The 25,716-nt window shown below is 40.1% G+C and overlaps 2 protein-coding genes across 10 annotated transcripts in view; one reads left to right on the forward strand and one right to left on the reverse strand.

Moving 5' to 3' along the window:
* rhof (ras homolog family member F) overlaps positions 1–6,590 on the forward strand; it is a 64,286-nt gene extending 57,696 nt beyond the window's left edge. For 5 of the 6 annotated variants that reach the window (XM_063034620.1, XM_063034617.1, XM_063034618.1 and 2 more), the window contains one exon: positions 2,916–6,590. In XM_063034620.1, coding sequence (XP_062890690.1) covers positions 2,916–3,092 — 177 coding nt within the window. In that variant the 3' untranslated portion in view covers positions 3,093–6,590. The remainder of the gene's footprint in view (positions 1–2,915) is intronic. The other variant, XM_063034616.1, reaches the window with a different exon arrangement.
* An 11,569-nt stretch (positions 6,591–18,159) lies between these two features.
* Positions 18,160–25,716, reverse strand: part of tmem120b (transmembrane protein 120B) — a 44,217-nt gene continuing 36,660 nt past the window's right edge. For 2 of the 4 annotated variants that reach the window (XM_063034132.1, XM_063034129.1), the window contains 2 exons: positions 23,739–23,807; positions 18,160–20,632 (listed from right to left, as the gene is read on the reverse strand). In XM_063034132.1, the coding sequence (XP_062890202.1) occupies positions 20,510–20,632; positions 23,739–23,807 (192 nt within the window). In that variant the 3' untranslated portion in view covers positions 18,160–20,509. Of the gene's footprint in view, positions 21,449–23,738; positions 23,808–25,716 lie in introns of all 4 variants that reach the window. The other 2 variants (XM_063034130.1, XM_063034131.1) reach the window with 2 other exon arrangements.

Raw genomic sequence — 25,716 nt, forward strand, 5'->3', positions numbered from 1 at the left:
TTGGTCATATTGAGATCAGACCCAAAAGACTGCACCTTCCGACATCGCCTCTTTATGCACTCGGGTCTACGGCGTGGGACAAAAACCCTTGTCTTTCTCACACAGAAGCTATAGCATTGTCACAGAGCCAAGGCTGACACCTGACGAGTACATTACTCAGAACACATGTTTACTGGGATGGTATTTTCATTGTAAGCTATTTCTGATGTTCTGGTTTCTCATATTCCTTAAAATTGCTCAAAATATCAACAGACCTCCTTAAAAATTTACCACAATAATAGAATACAAGGCTAAACGTCATTATGTCCATTCGCCAATAAGTAAAGATTGTTCCCATCATTCCTTACTCGAATATTATCTTAGTTGTTTAACTTTAGTCATATCAACATCAAAAATTTCTGTTAGATTAAACAAAGTGGCTGTCCAATTGTGGTGGGGCATTGGACTCCGAACCAGGGAGCTTGACGTTCAGTTTTGATCCTAATTAACCTGCACCAGCTCAGCAGGTGGTACAGAGTAAAGGATTAAAGAGTAGTTTTATCTCTCCCGTGTGCATCGAAACACACAGTGAAATGCCTCGTTTGCATCAATGGCCAACACAGTCCGAGGGTGTGCTTAGGGGCAGTCTGCAAGTGTCCACAACTTATTAACCCTAATCCTTGTGTCTTTGGAAGTTATTCATTTATTTAGCGATACAGTGCAGAGTCGGCCCTTCCGCCCCCGTGAGCCAGTCCAACAACCCCGATCAACCCTAACCTAATCACAGGACGATTTACCAGTTAACCGATCCGGTATGTTTTTGGACTGCGGGTTGAAGCCCGCGCATTCCAACGGGGGGGGGACATTCAGAGATTCCTTCCAGGCAGCACCGGAATTGTACCCTGAACTCTGACGCCCCGAGATATCACGGCTGTCGCCCTAACAGCTACACCATCACCACGCCCAGTGCAGGAGAACACCGGAGCACCCGGGGGAAACTCACAGGGTCGTGGGGAGAACACACAAAGTCCTTACAGACGGAGGCAACAGTTGAACTGCCGGCGCTGTAGAGCACTGCACTAACTGCTAACGAATGCTATCACCACTTCTCTTCACCATCTCTCCCTTTAGCCAGACATGCAAGCCTGCACAAAATTCATGGTGGGGTAGCGCAACGCTGTTGCAGCTCAGCGTGCTGGAATTCGGAGTTCAGTTCCGGTGCTGTCTGGGAGGAGTGTGAACATCCTCCCCGTGAATGCACGGGTTTCCCCCTCACATACCAAAGACTTACTGGTTCGTAGGTTAATTAATTGGCCATTGTAAATTGTCCTGCGATTAGACTAGGCTTAAGTAGGTGGGTCGCTGGGCAAGAAGGTCCTGTTCCATGTAGTATCTCTAAATAATTAAATAGATTCAAGTAGTTATCTTGAAACACATGCACAAAATGCTGGAGGAACCCAGCAGCCTCTGAGGGGAAAAAAAGTACAGTCGACATTAGCAAATTTGCAGATGGCACAAAGCTGGGTGGCAGTGTGAAATGTGAGGAGGATGTTATGGAATGCAGGGTGACTTGGACAGGTTAGGTGAGTGGGCAGATGCAGTTTAATGTGGATAAATGTGAGGTTATCCACTTTGGTGGCAAGAACAGGAAGGCAGATTACTATTTGAATGGTGTCAAGTTAAGAAAAGGGGAAGTACAATGAGATCTTAGTGTCCTTGTTCATCAGTCACTGAAAGTAAGCATGCAGGTACAGCAGGCAGTGAAGAAAGCTAATGGCATGTTGGCCTTCATAACAAGGGGAATTGAGTATAAGAGCAAAGAGGTCCTTCTGTAGCTGTACAGGACTCTGGTGAGACCACACCTGGAGTATTGTCTGCAGTTTCAGTCTCCAAATTTGAGGAAGGACATTCTTGCTATTGAGGGAGTGCAGCGTAGGTTAACGAGGTTAATTTCCAGGATGGTGGGACTGTCATGTGTTGAAAGATTGAAGCGACTGAGCTTGTACACACTGGAATTTAGAAGGATGAGAGGGGATCTGATTGAAACATACAAAGTTATTAAGGGATGGCACACGCTAGAGGCAGGGAACATGTTCCCGATGTTGGGGGAGTCCAGAACCAGAGGCCACAGTTTTAAGAATAAGGAGTAGACCATTTAGAACGGAGTTGAGGAACAACTTTTTCACACAGAGGGTTGTGGTTCTGTGGAATGCTCTGTCTCAGAAGGCAGTGGAGGCCAATTCTCTGGATTCTTTCAAGAGAGAGTTAGATAGAGCTCTTAAAAATAGCGGAGTGAAGGGATATGGGGAGGAGGCAGGAAAAGGGTACTGATTGTAGACGATCAGCCATGATCACAGTGAATGGCGGTGCTGGCTCGAAGGGCTGAATGGCCTACTGCACCTATTGTCTATTGTTTCAGGTCAAGACCCTTCAGCAGAACCCAAGTTTATTCTTTTGAAAGCCTTTTAAAGCCACAAATAATCACCTGGCGAACCGGTGGTGTAGTGGTATCAGCACTGGACTTTGAGGCGAGTGGTCCCAGGTTCAAATCCATCCGTTGAACTTGCGACTCGGCCTTGTGTAAAAAAAAAACGACGAAAGTGCCAAAAGAAATGGCAAGGTTGCCACCTGATGCGCCACAAAGCACACAGGGGAATAACAACAATGCACACACTGGATCGCAAGTTACCTGCATTAAAATAAAACACAGGTACCAGTGCAGAAGTTGGCAAGGACCTCCAAATGGAGAACAGTATGAAATGAAACTACCAAAGTCCACAAACCAGGCAGAAGCACAAACTAAGAGTGGGATAGAATGGTTCAGCACTACATCACAGGCTGAATGGCCTGCCCTTCTGCTGCACTGTTCTATGTTCTATGCCTTAGTGAGACATAAGACCAAAGTGGAAGTTTTCAACATTTTGTTTTTGTTCCAGGGTGAAGAAACCGCTCAGCAGATTGAAGCTGTGATGTACTTGGAATGCTCGGCCAAATTCCGTGAGAATATAGAGGACATCTTTAAGGAAGCTTCGACTGCAGCTCTAAGTGCCTTGAAGAAGAAGAAGAAGAAGAGCAAAAGGAAGAGAAAGCAGAAGCAATGTCTGCTCCTTTGACAGTCTGTGCCTGTAACGTTATTGCTCAGGACTGCGGGCCATGTAGTACACTGTAAATTTGTTAAGGATCTCAATAATTATGCATATTTTTTAAAAACATTTTTGTTATAATCGGGGATTTATTTTTCCCCCTATTAAGAAAACAATTTCAAACAAATTACATTTATTGACGAAGTATGTATATTATGTACAAACTTGTGATTCATCTTCTTGCAGGCAGTCACAAAACAAATACAATGGAACCCATTAAAAATGCCACACAACAAAGTCAGCTAACACCCAATGTGCAAAAAGAGGAACAGGTCATGTAATCATTAAAAAAAATGTGGACAAATAACACAGGAACATTCACCACAGAGCCCACGAAAGTGAGTCCACAGCCACAAAGCATCTTCAGAGCTGAGGTGAATGAGGCCAGTTCAGGAGCCTATGGCTATGGAGCCAGTTCAGGGCTGAGGGGAGTGGCAATGGTTGCAGGCCGCAAGCTGCAACTTGCTCACATACGATATCAGAAAGACATTGGAAAATAGTTTGTGATCATCTTCTCCAGTGTCCAGAAACAGACATTGTTTTCTACATAGAAAATAAAAATTACCACAGCAAGTAAAACAGAAGTAACTGCAAGTGTTGAAAAACGTTAAATGGAAAGAATAAGAAGTCAACCGGCATCCAAAGAGAATGAAAACAACTAAATACCTTAAAAGGGCATTGCTTTGAAGGTGAAGCGAAATGTTGAATGGTGCTGACCAACATCTTGTGCTGTTCCAGAAATTATTAATTTCATGCAAGGAAACAGTCTTTTTGATTAGGTCACTCAGCTTCACTTCAACCAAACACTGCTGCTAATAGTGTTGGATTTAATACCGATTTGCCTTATCCATCTCATGAATGCAAATTTATTCCAAAATTATTCAATGTAAAGGTAACAAAATCAGTTTTCATTTCAGTCATGCTTAAAGATGTCAGATTAACAATGACACCTGCTATTATGAGCATTTGCTTATCAGCACAAAAGCACTTTGAAGAGAATTTTTTTCAGCTTTGTCCCAAACCACCCCCCCCCCCCACCCGCCAGCCGGTCCCCCAAGAAGCACCAGTCAACAATTCTTCCCTGGTACTTGTCTCACGTTAGCTATCCTGTGATTGAGTCTGGGGCTTAAGTAACAGCTAGTTATACAGCGATTGGGTACTCTTAGTCACTATCCACGCATTATTTAATATTTCCTGCCCAGGAACAATCATGAAAGGAAATACTGTATCTGTAATTTTTTTTTCCTCTGCCGGCTCTTGGAAGTGGACGCCAATGGTGGACCACTACTCTAATGAGGCCAGTTAATTCAACAGGGATTTCTAAGCTGTGCGCTTACATATACATTGCCTTTAAAACTGACCCAGGTCCCCAAGAACTTTTCAACAACACCACAAAAACATCACATGCAAAAGAATAAGATTTAAAGATTTAAATGCATTTTGTTGACCAATGAGATTTTTTTTTACTAACTGTGGTGCCTGTAAAATAGAAATAACAAATTCAAGAATACAGTGAGAGCCAAACTGAGACAGATTATGTACAGTTTTGTTTCCAGAAAACAGAAGCAGGATTAAACCACGTTCTGCTGGAAAACTACACTGCAGCTTTTCTAATCTCAGATACAGCATCTTTAGGGAAAACTAGTTCAGTATTTATAGTCATAGCATTCTTTTGAATAGACTAAGTTTTTAGCTTTTCATTAAAATGTTACAATTAATTTATGCAAATTATAGGAAAATTTTAATAGCACAATAATGCAAAAGCAAGGAGTCAGATTAATGAATGATAAAAAGGGTCTTGCTCATTGCCCTACAAAATCTGAAATTTAAGGAAGCATTGGCAGGGAGTGTAGAGACCCAACAGTCCATTAGGAGTTAGTTATTACTGGCTTCCTCAGTACACCAGAAATCTGGAAAATGGAACCATTCACTGCAATTTTCTGTCATTACATGTTCAGCAGGATGAAGTAATCTCACTCAAAATCATAAGTGGTACATCAGAAAATTTTCGTGATGTCTTCCACAACCGTACTCAATTGATAAACTTGTGTTTTAATAGGATTACAGTCAGGCTGTGGACCTCGACACATTCTTACTTCCACTGCACTATCTGCAATGTTCCCTCTAATTTGTAATGACCAGTGTGCCAAAAATCTTGTGCTGTGCAATTTTTCACCCAGTGACAACAACATGTGCGCACTGAATAATTTCTTGAATAAAAACTGTATAAATAAAGTCAGTTCTAAAATCTGCAGACAATTCATTGCAATCTCCACGTTGTCAACACTGTCCGCATCCCGAAACCAGAAGAGGAGATGTGATTGTGTACGATCATGAAATATACTTAACATGCCAACGAGGTAGAGCGTGACAACCTTTTATGCGCAGTTTAAATTCCTCTGTGCACTTGTAGCAAAAGGTGTGTGCTCTCACATACCTTAGAGGGAATGGTGACTATCAATTAATTCTTTAAGATAAAATGTTAGAGATCTGACTCTGAACTCATTACTTCATATGGAATGTGGGGAATGCAATGAATGGAATGTGGTTTATTCAATAAACTGACAATTGCTATAGGATTTTTCGTAAAATGTAAGTTATAATTTGATTCTAATATTTGTAAGCAATAGTTCAAATTTATCTACTTACACATTTGCTATTTAAGATCTTATTGTGATCCAAATCTGTATAGTTTAGAAAGTCTTAGCTTGACCATCTGAATCCTGCATTTGACAACGCTCGCCAATGTCATCTAGAATCAATGTTTTTTTTATTGATTGATAATAAGTAAATGCTCAAAAACTGATTTGTCTCTGATGAGAAACTTTATTACTCAGAATGAGGCACATCTGTAAAAAAACAATAATAATGTTACTTTTTAAAAATTGACTGCGGTGGAAAAATCCACAGCTGCTTTAGTTCCTGCACAGACCGGTTCCATGCGTGAACTACCTCGTATACCATGTTCATCCGAACAAAAGAACAAGAACACGCACACACACAAAATGCTGGAGGAACTCAGCAGGTCAGACAGCGTCTATGGAAATGAATAAACAGTCAATGTTTCGGGTCCAGACTTTTTATCAGGACTGGAACATTCAGCTGTTCGTACCTGTTCAGCGACATCATGGCAGATCTATCACCTCAGCTCTATTTTACCGAATTCCCTTTATAACTTTTGATCTAGGGGAGTTTCTCATATTAGCTTGAACTTGTGATCATTTTCATACAAGAAAGAAAATATATTTAATGAAAGACTTAAACCTATTAGATGTATTCCTTTCATTTTCTGATTTTTTAAAATTTGAGTTACGTACATCACTCCTGTAACTAAAGGCATCCTTTTGAAGTTGCATCTCAGGAAACTGTGTATCAATTAAATCATGTCGATTTATCCTCCATGGGATCCTTTTCACAAACTTGTAAATAAATAATTATAGGTAGAGCGACGCACACAAAATACTCAGCGGGTCAGTCAGCATCCATGGAGGGAAGTAAGAGGTTGACATTTAGGGCAGAGACCCTTCATTGTGATTAATTATAGGTAGAACATGTAGAGTAATGCAAATCCATCACTTTAAACAAGGTTTGCAGAGATGACTCCAGAATAATGGGCTTTTCCCAGTATTCACATCTATTTGAAATCAGTGGAGTTGGAAGTGTCAAATGGTGAAACCTCACTTTCCTTGCAATATATTTTTCACAAACCATCATCTCTTCCTGACTCTTCCGCCACCAATTTGCACTAGGGGTAATTTACAGAGGTGGATTAGCCAACCAGTCTTTGGCATGTGGGAACAAATCAGAGTAGCAGTGACAAGCGGCACGTGCAAACTCTGTGCAGACAATGTCCAAAGTCAGGATTGAAGCTGGGTCACTGGATCTATAATACAGCAGGCAGATCCCATTTTTAGGACAAAACTTGAGGTTTGGTTAGGATTAAGTGGCAAATGATGTGAGAATTTTTCTTTACTGTCATTGAAACCCTGCTGCTATGGTGAGTTTATGCTCAAAAGATCTTGAACAATAGAGGCATAAGTGCATATTTTCAGGTAAATGTAATCAAACTGCGAGCATAGTCCCATCCAAGGTGATGCAGTTGCTTCATGAACTCAGATTGAATAATACTTTCCCTGGCCGTGTCTCGGTCATGTTTTCTCCAACACAGAAACACTCTGCTAGTCTTGTGGTAGAAAGCCATTGATCGGAAATATTACTTCTTCCACAGATGAAGATACAGCAATTTCAGGTTTCTAGCATCTGGGATGTTTTATATAAATTAAGAACAGAAAATGTTGGAAGTACTCAGCAGGTGAGGGGACATTTGTGGAAAGAGAAACAGTTCCTCATCAGGACCAGACCTGAAACTTCCAGCAATTGCAGCACATTGATGGTTCAAATCAAATGGTACCATTTAATATCAGAGAACGTATACAGCATACGCATGAAATTCTTACTCTTCACAGAGACATCCACAAAATAACCCCAAAAAATGAATGATAGAAACACCAGAACCCCAAATCCCTCCTCCCATGCACAAGCTGCAGCTGAAGTGTCGACCGCCCCCCCCCCCAGTTGCACCAGCAGAAGTATTGACCCACCCTGCACCATGCAATTCATGTCTGTAAAGGTTGTTACGTCACTAAAATGTTATATCCCAGGATTGTTCAGGCAGAACCCACTGACATTTGCTATATTAACAAAGCGTCAGTACACGAATAATATTTAAATATCACTCTGCATTCTTGTGAATAGTTATCAGTGGATGAATCACCCCAGAGGATTGTAACTGATAGGCAAGTCCAAAGTGTGCAATCTCATTAATTGAATCAAGTGTACTAGATTTTTTCTTGTTGCCAATGTCCACCTTCATGTGGTTCATCCCTGACAATTTTCTTTTCTTAACTACTACGTCCAGAGAAAAGGTTTTGCTATTACCTCCTCCTACCTGGCTTTGTGTAAAGACTTTAATTAATTCTCTAGTTTCTCCCTCTGTCATGTTCTTTCTGATGATACCACCTTTCATCCCAAAGCTTCTGATATTGCCTCTCTTTACTTCATCTGACAATTCCTCTCCACCACTGTTGACATTGTCTTCAACCATGTCCATTTCACTTCCTGCCATTTTAGATTAGATTTTTAGATTAGATTATGAAGACACGCAGTCTTCTTTTATTGTCATTTAGTAATGCATTCTCACTTTATCCAGAGCCTTAGCCAGGGCATAGAATGTAAGAGCAGTGAGTCTGTACTATTATTTTAACATCGGCTAGGCTGGATTACTATATACAATTCCTTTCACTACACTGTAGAAAGATCTTAATTGCACTGGAGAGGATGCAGAGGAGATTCATCAAGATGTTGCATTGGATGGTGCATTTCAACTATAGTGAGGAATCTACCTGGTTTTTTTTAAGCACAAAGATGACAAATACTGCAGATACTGGAAATCCAAGCAATGCAAACAAAATGCTGGAGGAACTCAGTCGGGCATCTATAGAAAAGAGTAAACAGTCAACACTTTGGGCTGAGACGCTTCATCAGGATTGGAAAAAAAAAGATGAGAAGTCAGAGCAAGGGTCACAAGATGGTGGTGAAGACATGTTCCCAGGAAGGATAGGGGTTATTTTTGTTTGGAGCTGAGGATGCTGAGGAAGAACTTAATAATGAAAAATAAAGTTATGAGGGGCTTAGATAGGATAGATAGTAGGAAACTATTAGCAAAGAAGTCTAACGATGTGTAGCAGTGATGATGACTCATAGTAGAGAGGGGGAGAGGAGCAGCTGGTGGATTGGTGTGAGAAGAACAATGGAAGTCCGAACATGAAGAAAGCCAAGGAAATCATTGTGGACTTCAGGAAGGTGCAGATAACCATCTTCCTCTGAGAATACAAGACCCCTCTGTAGAGAGAGTTAAGTGTGGCAAGTTCCTGGGAGTTCACATCACAGGTAACCCACCTGGTCCCTTAATATCATTTCCCTGAACTAGAAGGCACAGCAGAGTCACCACTTCCTAAGGAGATTGAGGTAAGTGAGGCTTACTGCCTCTCCCCATCTTAATGGAATTTTATAGGAATACCATTGAGTGTCCTGACAAGCTGCATCTCCATCTGGTATGGGAGCAGCCAAGTATTGGACCAGAAGTCCCTACAAAGGACTATGAGAATAGCTGAGAGGAATTCATCTGTAGATTTTATCCTTACTTTCCAAAGTTATTGTGTGTTATATGTGTGCTATGTGTACTACTAGTTAGAAATTTAGAATGTGTTACGTGAAAGGGGGTGGGGTTGGAGACTATACCCATGCAATAGAAATATCTAGTCAAGCTCCTTTGTGGTCACTCCAGGACACACTCCCAAAAACTATTCCCACAGTACCTCTCACAGAAGAACAAGAGATGACCAACTTTCCCCTTCCCATCACCCGGTGCTCAGGCACAGTTTCATGGTGAAGCAGTTATTAACAATGTGCTACCATCAGTTTTGCATCCTTCAAATGCTTGAAGACCACATTGTGGAATTTGACCCCAAACTTTAATTTGCCTTTCATTTTAATTCTCAGCCACTTGGTCCTTGGTAATGAAACTGCACTTCCATGTGAGCTTGCATCCTTTAACACCGGACTCAACAACCTTCTGGAAGAAAACTGCTGCTGAAGGCATTAATTTGCAGCTTTTTGTTTTGGTATTTTCAGATAATGCAGTGAATTTTTCACAGCTTTGTTTGAGGTGTTGTATTTAATTGGCCCAGTATGTTTGGGTACTTTGGTGCAAATCCTAAACCTTCTGGTGACTCTCCAGGGGATGCTTCAAGAGTCCACTTCATGTATGTGGTCTGAATGGAGTGAAAAAAGGAAAGATTGCTGGAAGCCTCCAGTTTTTATGCACCGGACAAGACTTCATCCTTGAAGTCAGGCTAGACAAGGCATTGAATGCATAAACTTATTCATTTAAATGGGAATTGCGTGTCTTCAGGGCAGAAATGCATGAATATGGTATTATCGATGATATAATAATAATGATGTAAGTCACAAAATGTTGTCCTTAACAATGGATGTAATAATAACTTTGAAAGATATTGCATTTTAGCGGTTTTTAAAAAATATTTCTGGACGCCAGCTGGAAGCAGAGGCTTGCCTCCTGTTAGATGATACTTACTTACTGCCCGTTTCTGCCATTGACATTTAGGCAGCAATGGAGGTCCACCATCTGTGTCTGTCCACGCTGTCGCACACTGATTGAGAAGGATTCCATAACAATTTTTTTTGACCAGTCTGGGTTGTTAGCCCTGAGCTGAATCCTCAGACCTGGAGGACCGGTGGGCCACTCTTAGGCTGGTCTCTACCCTTTGACCTGTTTGGCATGGGTGACCCTAGTGAGGGTCAAAGCACAAAGCCCTGACTCCAGCCAACAAAACTCTCTGGGCCATTGAGGCTTGCAACCCTCCAAACCCTATGGCAAGGTTGTGGCCCTCATGGAGGTGTGAAGCAATAACTTAAATAATAACACTGGATGGTATTTTGCCTTCCAGGTGCCAGGGTCAGGGATGTCTCAGATCGGACCTACGGCATTCTTAAGGGGGAGGGTAAGCTTCCATAAGTTGTTTGGAAGGAGACACTAGCAGGTATGAAGGCAAAACAAAAATGGCTCGAGATTCTGGGGGCAATTCTGAAGGTGCAGGGTAGATACATTCCAAAGATGAAGAAGTGTTCTAAAGGGAGGATGAGGCAACTGTGGCTGACAAGGTAAGTTAAAGTCAGCATCAAAGCAAAAGAGAAGGCAAATAATATAGCAAAAATTAGTGGGAAGTTAGAGGATTGGGAAGCTTTTAAAAACTAAAGGGAGGCAATTAAAAAGCCGTAAGAAAAGATGAAATATTAAGATAATACCTGGATTTTCAGAAGGCCTCTGACAAGGTGCCACACATGAGGCTACTTAACAAGATAAGAGCCCATGGAATCACAGGAAAGTTACATACGTGGATAGAGCGTTGTCTGATTGGCAGGAAACAGAGAGTGGGAATAAAGGGATCCTATTCTGGTTGGCTGCCGGTTACCAGCGGTGTTCCACAGGGGTCCGTGTTGAGGCCACTTCTTTTTACATTCTACATCAACGATTTGGATTATGGAATAGATGGCTTTGTGGCTAAGTTTGATGACGATACGAAGATAGGTGGAGGGGCCGGTAGTGCTGAGGAAACAGAGAGTCTGCAGAGAGACTTGGATAGATTGGAAGAATGGGCAAAGAAGTGGCAAATGAAATACAATGTTGGTAAGTGTATGGTTATGCACTTCGGCAGAAGAAATAAACAGGCAGATTATTATTTAAATGGGGAAAGAATTCAAAGTTCTGAGATGCAGTGGGACTTGGGAGTCCTCGTACAGGATACCCTTAAGGTTAACCTCCAGGTTGAGTCGGTGGTGAAGAAGGCGAATGCTATGTTGGCATTCATTTCTAGAGGAATAGAGTATAGGAGCAGGGATGTGATGTTGAGGCTCTATAAGGCGCTGGTGAGACCTCACTTGGAGTACTGTTGGGCAGTTTTGGTCTCCTTATTTAAGAAAGGATGTGCTGACGTTGGAGAGGGTACAGAAAAGATTCACTAGAATGATTCCAAGAATGAGAGGGTTAACATATGAGGAACATTTGTCCGCTCTTGGACTGTATTCCTTGGAGTTTAGAAGAATGAGGGGAGACCTCATAGAAACATTTCGAATGTTGAAAGGCATCGACTGAGTGGACGTGGCAGTTATTTCCCATGATGGGGGAGTCTAGTACGAGAGGGCATGACTTAAGGATTGAAGGGCGCCCATTCAGTACAGAAATGCAAAGAAATTTTTTTGGCCAGAGGGTGGTGAATCTATGGAATTTGTTGCCACGGGCAGCAGTGGAGGCCAAGTCATTGGGTGTATTTAAGGCAGAGATTGATAGGTATCTGAGTAGCCAGGGCATCAAAGGTTATGGCGAGAAGGCAGGGGAGTGGGACTAAATGGGAGAATGGATCAGCTCATGATAAAATAGCGGAGCAGACTCGATGGACCGAATGGCCGACTTCTGCTCCTTTGTCTTATGGTCTTATAGTATTAAGATAATGAAATATTAAGCTAATGATGCAGAGATAGTAATGGGGCACAAAGAAAAGGTGGAAGAACTAGTAAGTATTTGCATCAGTTTTCACTGTGGAAGACACTAGCAATGTGTTAGAAACTTGAGAATGTCAGGGGGCAGAAGTGAGTGTTGTTGCTATTCCTAAGGGGAAGGTGCCTGGGCAGCTAAAAAGGTGAACAAATCATCTAGAGGGTCCTGAAAGAAGTAGCTGAAAAGATTGTGGAGACACAAGTAAAGATCTTTAAAGAATCAGTAGATTCTGAAATGTTTCCGGAGAACTGAAAATTGCAAATATTATTGCAAAAGCAAGGAAATTATAGGCCAGTTATCCTGAACTCAGTGGTTGGGAAGACGTGGGAGTCCATTATGAAGGATGAGGCTTTGGGATACTTGATGAAAGGTGGCCAATGTCAGCACGATTTCCTTAAGGGGAAATCTTGCCTGACGTATCTGTTGGGATTCCTTGAGAAAGTGAAAGGCAGGATAGACGAAGCAGAGTCAATGGATCTTACTTACCTGGATTTTCAGATGGCCTTTGACAAGATGCCACACATGAGGCTGCTTAACAAGGGAAGAGCCCATGGTATTATCGCCTCAGAATAGAGTCATCCATTTAGAACAAAGATGAGGAATTTCTTTAGCCAGAAGGTAATGAATCTGTGGAATTTATTGCCATGGACAGCTGTGGAGACCAAGTTATTGACTATATTTAAAGTGGAGGTTGATAGGTTCTTGATTAGTCAAGGTGTCGAAGGTTATTGGGAGAAAGCAGGAGAACAGGGTTGAGAGGGATAATAAATCAACCATGATTGAATGGTGGAAAAGACTTGATGGGCCAAATGGCCTATTTCAGCTCCTATGTCTTAGGGTCTTAATATACAGAACTAAGCAACCTAACAAGTAATAGCTGTGCTGCCTCGTCAAAATCATGTAAGTGATGGATAACTGAGCCATTAAAAAAAAGAGAGAATGGCTTAATTCTGTTCCTAAATCTTGCGATCTAACTTCGGTCTGTCCAGGTGACGAGGTTATATCATTGGAGGCACTCGAAGCTCCATCAGCTGCTCTTTGATCTCTTCTATCAGTGAACTCAGTCTTCTAAATCTGAAGACGTTACTTCTGGGGAACACGGACAGAAGGAAAATGTTGGAACTATTCCGCAGGTCAGCACTGGAGAGTGGAGCAGAGTTTCAGGTCTAAGACCTTCAGTCAAAACTGGGACACTGTGGACCTTTTTTCTGCCTCTACTACTGATCTCTTCTCTACTCCAACCTTTTGACTTGTTCCCACTGTCTACCTCCTTGCTCTATCATTGTCCTTTGTAATTCAATCCCTGCTACTCTTAGATTAGATTAGATTAGATTCAATTTTATTGTCATTGTGCCAAGTACAGATACAAAGCCAATGAAGTGCAGTTAGCATCTAACCAGAAATGCAAAGAATAGAGTTACAGTATTTACAAAATACCTGTGAATAAAAAGTGCTACAGTACACAAATATAAAAGTACTAAGTACAATATGGGTGCAATACTGCTTAGAGCTGTGATGTGAGGTTCAGCAGGGTCACAACCTCAGGGAAGAAGCTCTTCCTGTGCTTGCTGGTGCGGGAGCGGAGGTTCCTGTAGCGCCTACCGGATGGGAGGAGAGTAGTTAGTCCATGGTTAGGGTGAGATGCATCCCTGATAATGCTTTTTGCCCTGCCCAGGCAGCGTTTATGGTAGATGTTCTCAATGGTGAGCAACTGAGTGCCGAAAATCCGCTGGGCAGTTTTGCAGTCCAATACGGGACAATTGCCATTCCACACTGAGATGCAGTTGGTGAGTATGCTCTCAATGGTACAGCGGTAAAAGTCCATCAGTATCCTGGGACAGAGGTGAGCTCTCTTGATGCTCTGCAGGAAATAAAGACGCTGTTGCACCTTTTTGATCAGGATGTTGGAGTTCAGGGACCAGGTGAGATCCTTGGAAATGTGGACTCTAAGGAATTTGAAGCTTGATACATGCTCCACTACAGCTCTGTTGACGTAGTACAGGTCTTTATTAGAGTGAAGTATCACTCAAATACAGGCCTTTCCTTTTGTTCTCGCCGCCTCCCCCCATCCTCCCCCTTTCAATATCTAAAATCTATTTACCTATAACTCTTCCAGTTCTGATGAAAGGTCCTTGACTTGGAACTTCGCCTCTGCTCTTCTCTATCCATAGATGCCGTCTGTAACAAAATAAACTCTCTACTGCTGGGGTTCCCAACCTGGGGTCCATGGACACCTTGGTTAACAGTAGATGTCCATGGCATAAAAAAGATTGGGCGTTATAGGAGAAGGTTTGACAATGATTGGCAATAATTATTACGAACACCAAGCATTTAAAGTTATTGTTTGCTCTGCAGGAATTTGTGACAATCCTTTCCCATTGGTATAGCGAGCCATTCCATCACTGCTCATAGCTGAAATGCAAATATGCAAGCAACTTTTATAGGTAATGATCACCCCATTCAGCAGTGACTTGGATGTTGCTCAGTGAGTAAGTAGTGTGGTTCAATGTGTTCCCCACCTTCCCGGTTTGGACTAGGCAGATTACATTCTGAGTCATTCCATAATCTAATCACATACTTTAGGAATGCAGCAATGAGCAGAACACTGCACATTAACACGAGTTTCTGGGGGAAAGGAAGAAAAACCAGATCAGCAGGGTAAGCCAATACCCACAGAAACTACAACACTGACTACTTGCACAATCAATAGGCAAGGTTGCTGAAGGCTGGGGTAAAAAAAAAGTCTTATCTCCTTTCCTGAAGTATCAGTTAGTCATTTAGAGATCCAATTTTCATAAAATAGTGCAGTGGCTGACCTGGAAGTTGTTAAGTTATCTTCTGTTAGCAGATGTTAGTGATAATTCTTTGTGAAGTTCTATTCTGCTAGTTAACCACAAGGTTTTCCAAAATCTTAAGACATAAGACATAAGAGCAGAATTAGGCCATTTGGCCCATCGAGTCTGCTCCGCCAAAATCTTATTCAAAAATGTAACTCAAAGAATCTGTGGGCACTTCTAGAAAATGTTTTATTATGTCTTGTTCTCTCAGTTTTCTCTCTTAGAAGAGATATTAAAAGCAAATTTAATGAAGAATTACATTAACATCAAACTTAATGAAAAATGAACAAGTTTGAATTGAAGAATTATAATTGAGTGAATAAGTAATATTTACATGGATGAAATATCAAACCAGCATTCAACTACATTCAGGCACCTGCAACTTTTCTATTGTTTACATACTTTCATTTTCAAATGGGTTGTGCCTCAGCATTACTTTATCTGAATGTAAAGCAAGAACAAAAGAGATGTAGCCTTACACGTGTTGAATGTTTAAATAGGCGTGCCCATGTGAAGAATGCTTCAGGGATATAATGTCATAAATTATACAGTTCATATTTCCATTCAGGAGGTCAGGCTTGATTCCTTTGTGCTGAGCTCTCTGATCTTATCTGGTGTGGTAGGAGGAGCACCTCTACAATCAAGTTCTAGGCGAGGGAAGGAAAGATGGAGATACTGTATTGTTTCCATTTTTTGATCAAGGCCACCCCATAAGTAAACTCAAATGGTGGCAAGGATGGCTAGTGTAGATACCTCCTTACAGCAAAACAATATACACCTAATAATAAAGGAAATTTGCCTGCAAGTGTGGAAAGCATTTAATTTGTGCGGAAAGAGACATTTGGTGTCTTGGGGCAGCTACGTTTGGAGGAACTTACTATGAAATGCCCACTGACTTTAAATTTCAAATGCTGAGAAGTTTTTTATAACTTTGACTTTAATTCAAATGTCATTAGATGACAGGGTTAATGATTCACTAAGCATTGGCACCTGAAGCAACATTTTCCATCCAGGGCAGAACTTGTTTCAAGGAGTCAGTAAAAATGTTAAACAATGAATCAGGAAAAAGCAAGAACTATAAAACGAGAAAGGGTATGGAGAGATCTGTAAACAAGGTGAGCGTTTTAGAATCAAGCCTGTGAACCAAGGAGTTCGGGTGGGTCAGCAAGAATGGGATGATAGGTGAACAGGTCCTGATGCTAATTAATGCACAGTTTTAATGCTAATTGTAGTAATTTAATGCTAACTTAATGTCTGTGCAACTTTATGAGTGTAGAATTAAAGTATGGACTGGATTAAACCTTTGAAATAATTAAGTTGAGAGGAAACAAAAATATGTGTGAAATTTTGAGCAATAGTTGATACAGAGACAGAAGCAACGTGGCAAAGAGGTGGGAAATAAAGCATCCCAATGAAGGCATAGATGTGAACAGTAAAGTCTCACCATGGGGCAAATATATCAGGCTTGTAGATAGGATAATACTGGGGGGGGGGGCGGGTTAAGGACAATGGATTAATCCTTCCAATGTCAGTGAAATTTCTGTTCCTGCTAAACCACTTATTTAATGTTTAACCACTTATCGAAAGCTCAAGCAATAAAATGGAAATGGCATTTTGATTTGTAAAAGGGGATAAGGCAATTTTTTTAAAAACAATTTTTCTGCTGCGTTAGGGAACTACATAAAGTTGTTGTGCAGACAATAGTTAAGTGGGAGCATGGCTAAAAGAGCAGAAGGTGGACCTCATGGGCAAAGTGAGCTTGGGAGACATCTTGAAGAAAGATGGAGGAAAATTGGAGTAAGTTCCAACATTACGACTCTGACAGGTACCAGAATTGTGGGGAGGGTGTGGGGGAAAGCAAGTGATGGGAAAATTCAGTGGCGAACTTCGTAAATCAACCAAAGGTACTGGAATTGGGGGGAGGGGGTGGAGGGAAAGCAAGTGATGGGAAAGTTTAGTGGTGAATTCCAGAAATCAACTAAAGCAATTTAACAGTGAGTGTATGTCATTTCAGGGTCTTCCACGTTTGCCACCCATGTGGGACATCACCCTTGAAGGAGCTATTATTTAGCTTATTTAAAGTAGGCTTCCAGAAAAGAGAAGCACCTGGTGGTTATAAGCATCATTTTTGAGTGGAGAGTCAAATACAAGACCCACTTAATAACATTTGGTTACATCGCATCCATTCATGAAAAAATCAATTTTTCTACAAACCAGGTTTTAAGATCATGAATCCTACAAAACTACCATGCAAAAATCATCCCACATGGATATTACTAAATGATGGAAACATTTTGTCAGGTGTCGAATTAACATCCAAATTGAATGGGGAAATAGATTGATATGATGGCTTTTGAGAAAATTACAGTTTAAAACCAAAATAGGCCTTACTGCTTTTTTGGCCCAAATACAAAATCAATGCTCTATTTTCATGTTAAATACATGGTAAAAAGACTGAAGATACTTCGGTCCCTCTAGCATAACAAAACGATAGAACATCAATTCTTGGACAAGAATTTGTGCTACATTAGTACCTGACCCTAACAGATAGTTTCCTTGTTTTCTAAAAGATTTCAGTATGCATCATTGCTTACATAATGTCATTCTGAAAAAGGACAAGCCAAGCTGAATTCCTTAGTGAGAAATAGAGTACATAAACAGCAATTATTCAGGCTGGGAATCTGTTGATGTTAAATTTTTCTACTGTACTTCAACTAACATTAAATTGGAAGCAGGAAGAGGAAACAAAACTATCTTGCATGTTCAAATACCACCTGTAGTAAATTGTTTAAGTTTGGAAAAAAGGGATATAGATGTTGAAAGTTCACTTACTTACTGACGAATATACCACTGGCGTTTAGGGCAGCAATAAAGGTCCTCCCTCTCTGGTGACGTTCAGGGCTTTCTTCTTAGTTTTCACTACTGTCAGTCACGCAAGTCCCAGGTGGAGACTCAAGAATACTGCACACTCAGATGTAGAAGGATTTTTTGTTGCACTTTCTGTAACAATTTTGTTTGACCAGTCAGGGTTGTTAACCCTGAGCTGAACCCCCTCTCCCAACCTGGAGGACTGGTGCGACTCTGGCCTCTACCCTTTGACCTGATTGGCATGGGTGACCCTACCAAGAGCCAAAGCCCTGACTCCAACCAACATAGCTCTCTGAGTCACTGAGGCACGCAAGCCTCCAAACCCTACGACAAGGCTGTGGTCCTCCTAAGGGTTAATACTTCTATAAACACATGAGACTACCTGGAATTATAGATCAAAATAAAGGCTCTATTACCACTCTACATTACTGAAACACGAGATAAAATTAAACTTATTGAAAAGATATGGAAATAAATCACTAAAGTGTTAATGCTGATATTGAGCTGCAAATTCACATTTTGCCAGAAGATTGAAATAATTATGATGCTTTTTTTTAAATAAAGGGTTTTGATATTTTTTGGTTACTTACAGTCCAAGCTTACATGTTAATAAAAAGGTGAAATATACCATCTATCTCCTTTGCATGTCAATGAATCTGCATGCTTTTTTAAAAAAGTATTAATGACTTTTTAATTTTGATTTCTGACAAAGATACCAAATGGCTACTTTTAGAGGCAGAATCCCTCAAGCCACAGCAGCGGACCTATGCTAATATTCATCACTACATAGCCAGAAAATGTTTTCTGAAGTGGTTTATTGTAAATGGTCTTTCTACACAAACGATGGTGTAGCAGAAGTTAACACCCTGCGTGGAAGCTCAAACTTTCTCACAGAAATGGACAGATCACAATCATACAAGTTTAGATTGTTTCTTTCAATTCTTTCTCACAGTAAACCTTACAGGGAAGTGCAACTGAAAATGCTTCAAATAAAATAACCCAGTTAACACATTCACAATCAGCATTTAGTATAAAAAAAACATTTTTAGCAGGTAAACACAAGATTGAGTATTAAACATGTCTGTGCATTTTTGCAATTGTATTGCTTGCTTAAACTTCTTGACATTACTAATACATGATACTGTTTCCATAAAATGTCCATCACAGGTCCTCCAAAAGTATAATTTTCACCGCGAAGCAAAGTTAATTCACCACTTACTTGCATTTTTTCTTGAATAATGAGGCAATCACACTCTCTAATAATTCTTACTAGTATTTGCTTTGCACTGTGTTATATGTGACTACCTCTTAGTTTTTAAAATATTCTCCTGGAATCCAACTGAAATATACTATTGAATATTGTAGATCACTGCTGTATAACACTTTGGTAACAAAATAATTTAAATCACATTTGATGGTGTCAAATAAAAGGCAGACCTTCAGTTGTTCCCATTTTGTGTGAGAAGATTCTATTCTATTCAGCAAAAACAAAATGTTAAATACAAAATTACACTCATGAGCAAATGTATTTTTCTAATATTATATTGTAAAACAGAAATAACCCTGATTAATCTGCAAAAAAAAAGACTAGTTGGAGGTTGGTTTCAGTCTGTAGATATCAGAGTGACCACAGGACATGACATTGTTTGACACTGGCTTACTGAAGTCTTCTGCATAAATCAATCATTACAGAGTTATATATTTAGCTCTGGGAAGATCAAAGCAAGGATCCTCCCTCTAGTCTTAAAGAGGACATGTTGCTCACAATGTCACAGGTTTTCCTTCATGATTATAAATCCCTTCTGCTCATAAATAGTGTTTATGCTTTGACTATTACCTGCACTGATTTTACTCTCAATTTGGATGAATAATGGAGTGTACAGACATGCACATGTTCCCTGTTTCAGAAACTGCAGCTAAAATGTTGGGCCACAAAACCTACAGATTCTGATGTCAACTGAAGGTATCGATTCCAAAACAATACATTTTAAACAAAACCTAAATTCCTTGAACCATGGTTAGAATTCAGCATAAGTGCAGTGTATGACACTCAAATCAATGCAAGATTAACTATGCCTCCATTTTGAAGGAATAACATACCACTTCTCAGGAAGGGTAAATCTGAGTGGACCTGTACTTACTTCTTGTGTTCTTGACCTACTGAGTTTTTGTAGCATTTTCCCGTGTGCCCTAATTTTTGTTTACTACATGATCCACATTTGTGCTCATTTAGGTGATTTCTCTTGATCATTCATTATTGGTGTCATATCACTTGCAATCAAATATTTAAACTAATTCAAGAAAACCTCACTATTTTAGTGCCTGTTGTGTTCGTTTTCATTAACAAATGAGCTTATTTCAGATAGTTCATTCTGCAAAGAAGGGAAAAAAATTCCTTGGATTGTGATAACATTCATTTGGGCTCTCGGCTCTTCCACAATTCCAAATATTAATTCATTCAGAGTTCCTTCATCAATAGCTGGCACTTTGCCAATTGTGGAGAGGAAAGTTTCCTTAAAGTAAAAGATGAGTTACCTTGAGTCACTCTAAATACCTCCAACTAGATTAAGAGTGGCACTAGAAGACATCTGAAAGAGGAGGTAGTTTGGAAGTGGTCCTGTTTGTTTGGAAAATAACATCCTTAAAACAGAATCCAAGGGAAAGACAAACTAAAAAGGAACAAATGAAGGAATAGTTGTTAAAAGTAATATTACCTATGTAGCAGGACAATTAATTAATTTGGTATGTAATACAAATTGCAATATACATTTAATGTTCACATCACATCTACAAGAGTGAAACACAGAATACACATGCATAAATAATCTGAATATTATACGTAGTAATTGAAACAGTGAAGAATCAAAAGTTTACGTTGGTATAATCATTTATATTGGCCAATTAAGACTAATGTTATACTTCAATCAAAATTTTAATGATTGCTGACAGCCAATAAACTGCCTAACAAGTTAAATCATGATAAAGGTTTATCCAAACATCTCAGAGATGATATTCATTTCACATCAATACCACATTTTGCCCCATCAAGTGCTCCCTGGCAATATAAATCACATTTAAACAGTAACATCCCATGGTAGTGAAAAACTATAACATCGAAATGAAATATAACAAGTTTGGGACAATGATCCATGCTAATATGGTATATGGACCTTAAAAGTAGTCAATTTCTGTCAGAATGAATAGAGAATGCAGCTACCATCAGGATTCTTGTAAATAGTTGTGTGACAGTTGTAAGTCCTGCCTCACTGATGTGCAAGTGTTCAGACTCAAATCCAGCAGCAAATGCAAGGGTATTGGAACATATTGCCATCTTCCCCAGCAATGTTGTTTAATTAGTAGGATTCAGACATTCACAGCTTTTTCAATTTATCTTTGTTCTTCTGAAACTTTTGATGAACAACTTTAAGAGTGGTAAGGAAGTTCCCAAGAAATAGCACCAGGAATGTGAGAGCCAAGACAAAAACCTGAGACACAAGAGTAAATAGGTCAAACCAACTGAGAACAACCAGTCCATCATAGGCAAAGCCCGCCCCACCACTGAGCACAGTAACACGGAGCGTTGTTGCAGAAAAGCAGCATCCATCATCAGGTACCCCAATCTTCCTCTCTTCTTGCTGCTGCTGCCAGGAAGGTGGCGCAGGAACCCAAGGACTCACACCACCAGGTTCAGGAACAGTTATTAGCCCTCAATCATCAGCCACATGAACCAGAGGGGATAACTTCACTCAGCTTCACTTGTCCCATCAATGAACTGTTCCCACAACCTATGGACTTAGTTTCAAGGACTCTTCATCTCATGTTCTCAATACTTATTGCTTATTTATTATTGTTATTTCTTTATTCTTTCTTTTTGTATTTGCACAGTGTTATCTTTTTCAAACTGTTGGTGCAGTCTTTCATTGATTCTATTATGGATTTACTGAATATGCCCTCAGAAAATAAATCTCAGGGTTGTATATGGTGACATTTATGTACTTTGATAATAAATTTACTTTTAACTATGGATTGTGACAAGAAAACTCAAGATAAGATTATTCACAACTGTGACTCCCAGCACCAATTTCTAAATATAAGAAGGTGAGATTTTCCATTGAGAAAAATAATAAAATCACTTTGAAACAGTTTATTAAATGAACTTGGTAAAGTTTTCATTGCTCACTTGGGATTATGCAAAGCTGCAGTCAAGGGCAAGCAAAACCCATAAATCAGAACTTACTACACTCCAGTAAGGCAGAGGATTGGCACATTTTCAAGGAAGCATGATTTTTGATTAACTGACCATAAAAATGCTCTGGTAGCACATCCAAAGACATTCAGGCAGATTTGTGTTAAACAACTGCTTTAAGATGCTTTGCTCTGCATATCTGCAACTCTCCTAAGTTTAGAAGAATGAGAAATGATGTTACTGAAACGAAGCTGTGAGGGTGTCCTGTCTGGGATGACAAAGTCTAGAATTAGGGGGAAGAATCCCAGGATAAAAGGTACACAGAGAAATCTCTGCCCTGGGAACTGGGGTTGCTGCATTATTATGTATATTTAACACAGAAGTAGATAGATTTTGGACTGCAGGTGAATCAATGAACTAAGGGATCGAACAGGAAAGAGGCATGGTTAGAAAACAGCGATCTTAGTGATAATGGTGCAGATTTTGAGCCTATTTTCCTTGTTTATTTTCTTATAGTCCAATATTTCAGTTGCAAAAACCAGAAGAATATCTGCAGCAGAGATAATATAGGCTCATGGGTCCAGAGGCATGGTGATGAAGCTGCAAGATGTATAACAATCTGGAAGCCTCTTCTTGTTATCTAGGGACAAGATCAATCCTCCTGTCTGGATGGGAAAGTTAATCACATTTAACCAGAACAATGCTGTAATTATAGAACTAAATGTTTTCTGTGTTCTGGATGTGGACTTGAACTATGGAATTCCCCCCCACCTCCGCCTCGGTCTTATGGGTTATTTTCTATTCTGTGTTTTTCGGCTGATCCTTCTCATTTTTTTTTGTTTGTGTGAAGGGGAGGGGGATTTGGGTTGGGTTAGGTTGGGAACATGTGCCTGTTCACTTTTTTTAGTGCAGGGAGGAGGGATTTGGGGATTCATGTTCGTGCTGCCTTTCTTTTCTTTCTTGGTTTCATAGCTATCTGGAGAAGAAGAATTTCAGAGTTGTACACTTTGATAATAAATGAACCTTTGAACCTCTAATAATCAATAATATCGGATTGCAACAAAAACCCAATTAGTTCATTAATGTCCTTTAGAAGAAAGAAATGTCCAGGTCATACTGAGAACCTATGAGGAAAAGTTGGATATATAGGCTTGTATCTACTGCTGTTTTGAAGAACAACTAAGGGATTTGATTGAAACAAAGTTCTGAAGGGTCTTGACAATGTTGCTTTTTAAAGGATATTCTATTTTGGGAGGATCTAGAATAGGAGTTATTGTTTATAAATAAGGGATCAGCAATTGAAAGTGGATGAGTTGAGACTTGCTGAGAGTTTGTTATTTTTCCTTGAGGGCTTGTAGAAGCAAAGTCTTTTAATATTTTAAAGTAGGATCAGGCTTGAGGGACTGGATGGCCTAATCCTGCTCCCAATTTATCTGTTCATATGAGGGAGAGTTCACTTTGTGATGATGTACGATAAAGCAACAAGCAAGGTATCAAGATTCACAGCAAGGTATGGACTGTCACTGTAATCTATTGGGGGCCAGTCCTGAAACAATTTCACAAAGACAAATTCATTGTCATGTACTCACTTGCCATTCGTTGCATCGCTCATGTTGTGAAAGGCCAAAAAGTGTGAGCGAATTGTACAACTGCCAAAACTGCAAAAAGTAACACAAGATAAAAATGTATTACACATAGATACACTAGAGTTTTCTGCTCTTTTCTTTCTGCAACACCCTCATTCCTTCTAAAGATACTTGCTCTTTCTTCTGGCACAGCTCCATCTGTCTCCTGCAGCTTTCAACAGCTGAGTGACAGGGAACCTCTTCCCCAAGCCAATGCTGCCCTCCCCCCAGTGTACACTCATGTGACAGCCCAGCTGAGACCAGTGGGAACCAAGGATAATCACTTTTCCCTTCAATCTAATTGTAAGGCCATTGTTTTAGCTGCTAGATCTGCAGAAACCAGAGCCCAGCTAGAGTGTAAAGCTGATTTATTGGTTGGATAAGATTCTAAGCCATCATGAGATTGCAATCACCTTAAGGCAGCTTTTAACGTGAACTTACTGTAGTACAGCAGTAATAATGTTGGCAAGTTTAAGCAGATGGTACCAATTCCAGCCAGCTCTCCTGCAGTGCTTCATCTCGTACAAAAATCACATTCCAATGAAGAATTTAATTACAGAATGGATGAGAACAGTAAATTGGAATTGAAGCGTGGCAGGCAAAACTGAAATGAACTGCTTCAAAGTGGAGGTGGGTCCACATAAACGCAAGTACACCCCCATGAGGCAGACAGGTGGAGAAATTAACCTTCCATGAAGCTGACTTTAAAGTTTTAAAAACAGCAAGGTGCTGCTACTGGAGTCTCTCTGAAGGTAATTACATTTGTATATTGAGGTTCTGGCTGTACTATCACTAATAAGCTGGCCTAGTCCTGAAAAGATGGCTGTCAGACGAGTCAGCAGCAGGGAGTGATTTAACCAACAGGAGTGATAAACCTACTCAGCCTTGTCCTTGGCAGATATTTCTGACGAGGATAGTTCTGACAGAAGTAACCACTGCATGATTCTTTGGAGACAGAGTCCAAATGTGTCACTTGGCATCTCAGTGGATTATCAGTTGCAGCATAAAACTTGAAACTATCCAGATTGGTAACCTTGTGGCCCAGAACAACCCCAATTATACTATCACCAACGAGGTAAGGGGATCAACACTCATTCATTGAGTGGTGCAGAAAAGGGCATGCTAGGAAGAGCACAAAGCATACCAAAAATAATAAGGAGTTGCAGTTTCATTTGATTGATAGATGCAAGTCAATAACAAAAAATTAAAAAGGAGGCAAGTGCTCTGGTCTGAATGGTGGTGGAACAACTAACATCACCACCCTTTACTGGGGGCAGGGGAAAACCAGTATCAATGCTCAGGATTGAAGTATTCATAACCACATTCAGACAGAAACAGATTATACATCTTGGCTTCTTCCTGCCATCCAAAACTGCAGAAGGTGAAATTTAATGCTACGAAATGTAAAGCGTTAGGAATGCGGTTACAAACAAGACAGATCTTGGCTTTGTTAACAGAAGCGCAAGGTAAAGGATAAACAGTCATCATGAACTTTCGTAAAACATTGGTACTGCCTGAATGGAGCATTTTGAGAAGTGCTGGGCACCATACGTCAGTATAGGAGGAAGTTTGGGTTGAAGAGATTTACCAAAATAGTTCATGGAGACTCTAATGACATGGGGAGACTGTTAAAGGTTTAGTGTTTCTCTGTGGAATGGAATATGTGGTGTGGAGAATCAAGCAGTTTGGCATCAGGCAGAGACAGGAAAGACATTGCATCAAAAGCTAGGAGACATAAAATGAAGGTTATCTGCAAGAGTTATGTGAAGAAATTTAGTTTCTAAAAAATTTCCACAGCAAATGATAAAATGCAGAGTTGAATCTTAACATTTAAAAAGGGCATTACGTAAGTATTCAAAAGGATAGTACTTGTAGGGATATGGTGAAAGAATTAGCTGGATTACGTTTGTATAGACCAGGTACAGGGTTAAAAGGTCAAATA

The sequence above is a fragment of the Mobula hypostoma genome, chromosome 27, assembly GCF_963921235.1.
Source record: "Mobula hypostoma chromosome 27, sMobHyp1.1, whole genome shotgun sequence".
Lineage (NCBI taxonomy): Eukaryota > Metazoa > Chordata > Chondrichthyes > Myliobatiformes > Myliobatidae > Mobula > Mobula hypostoma.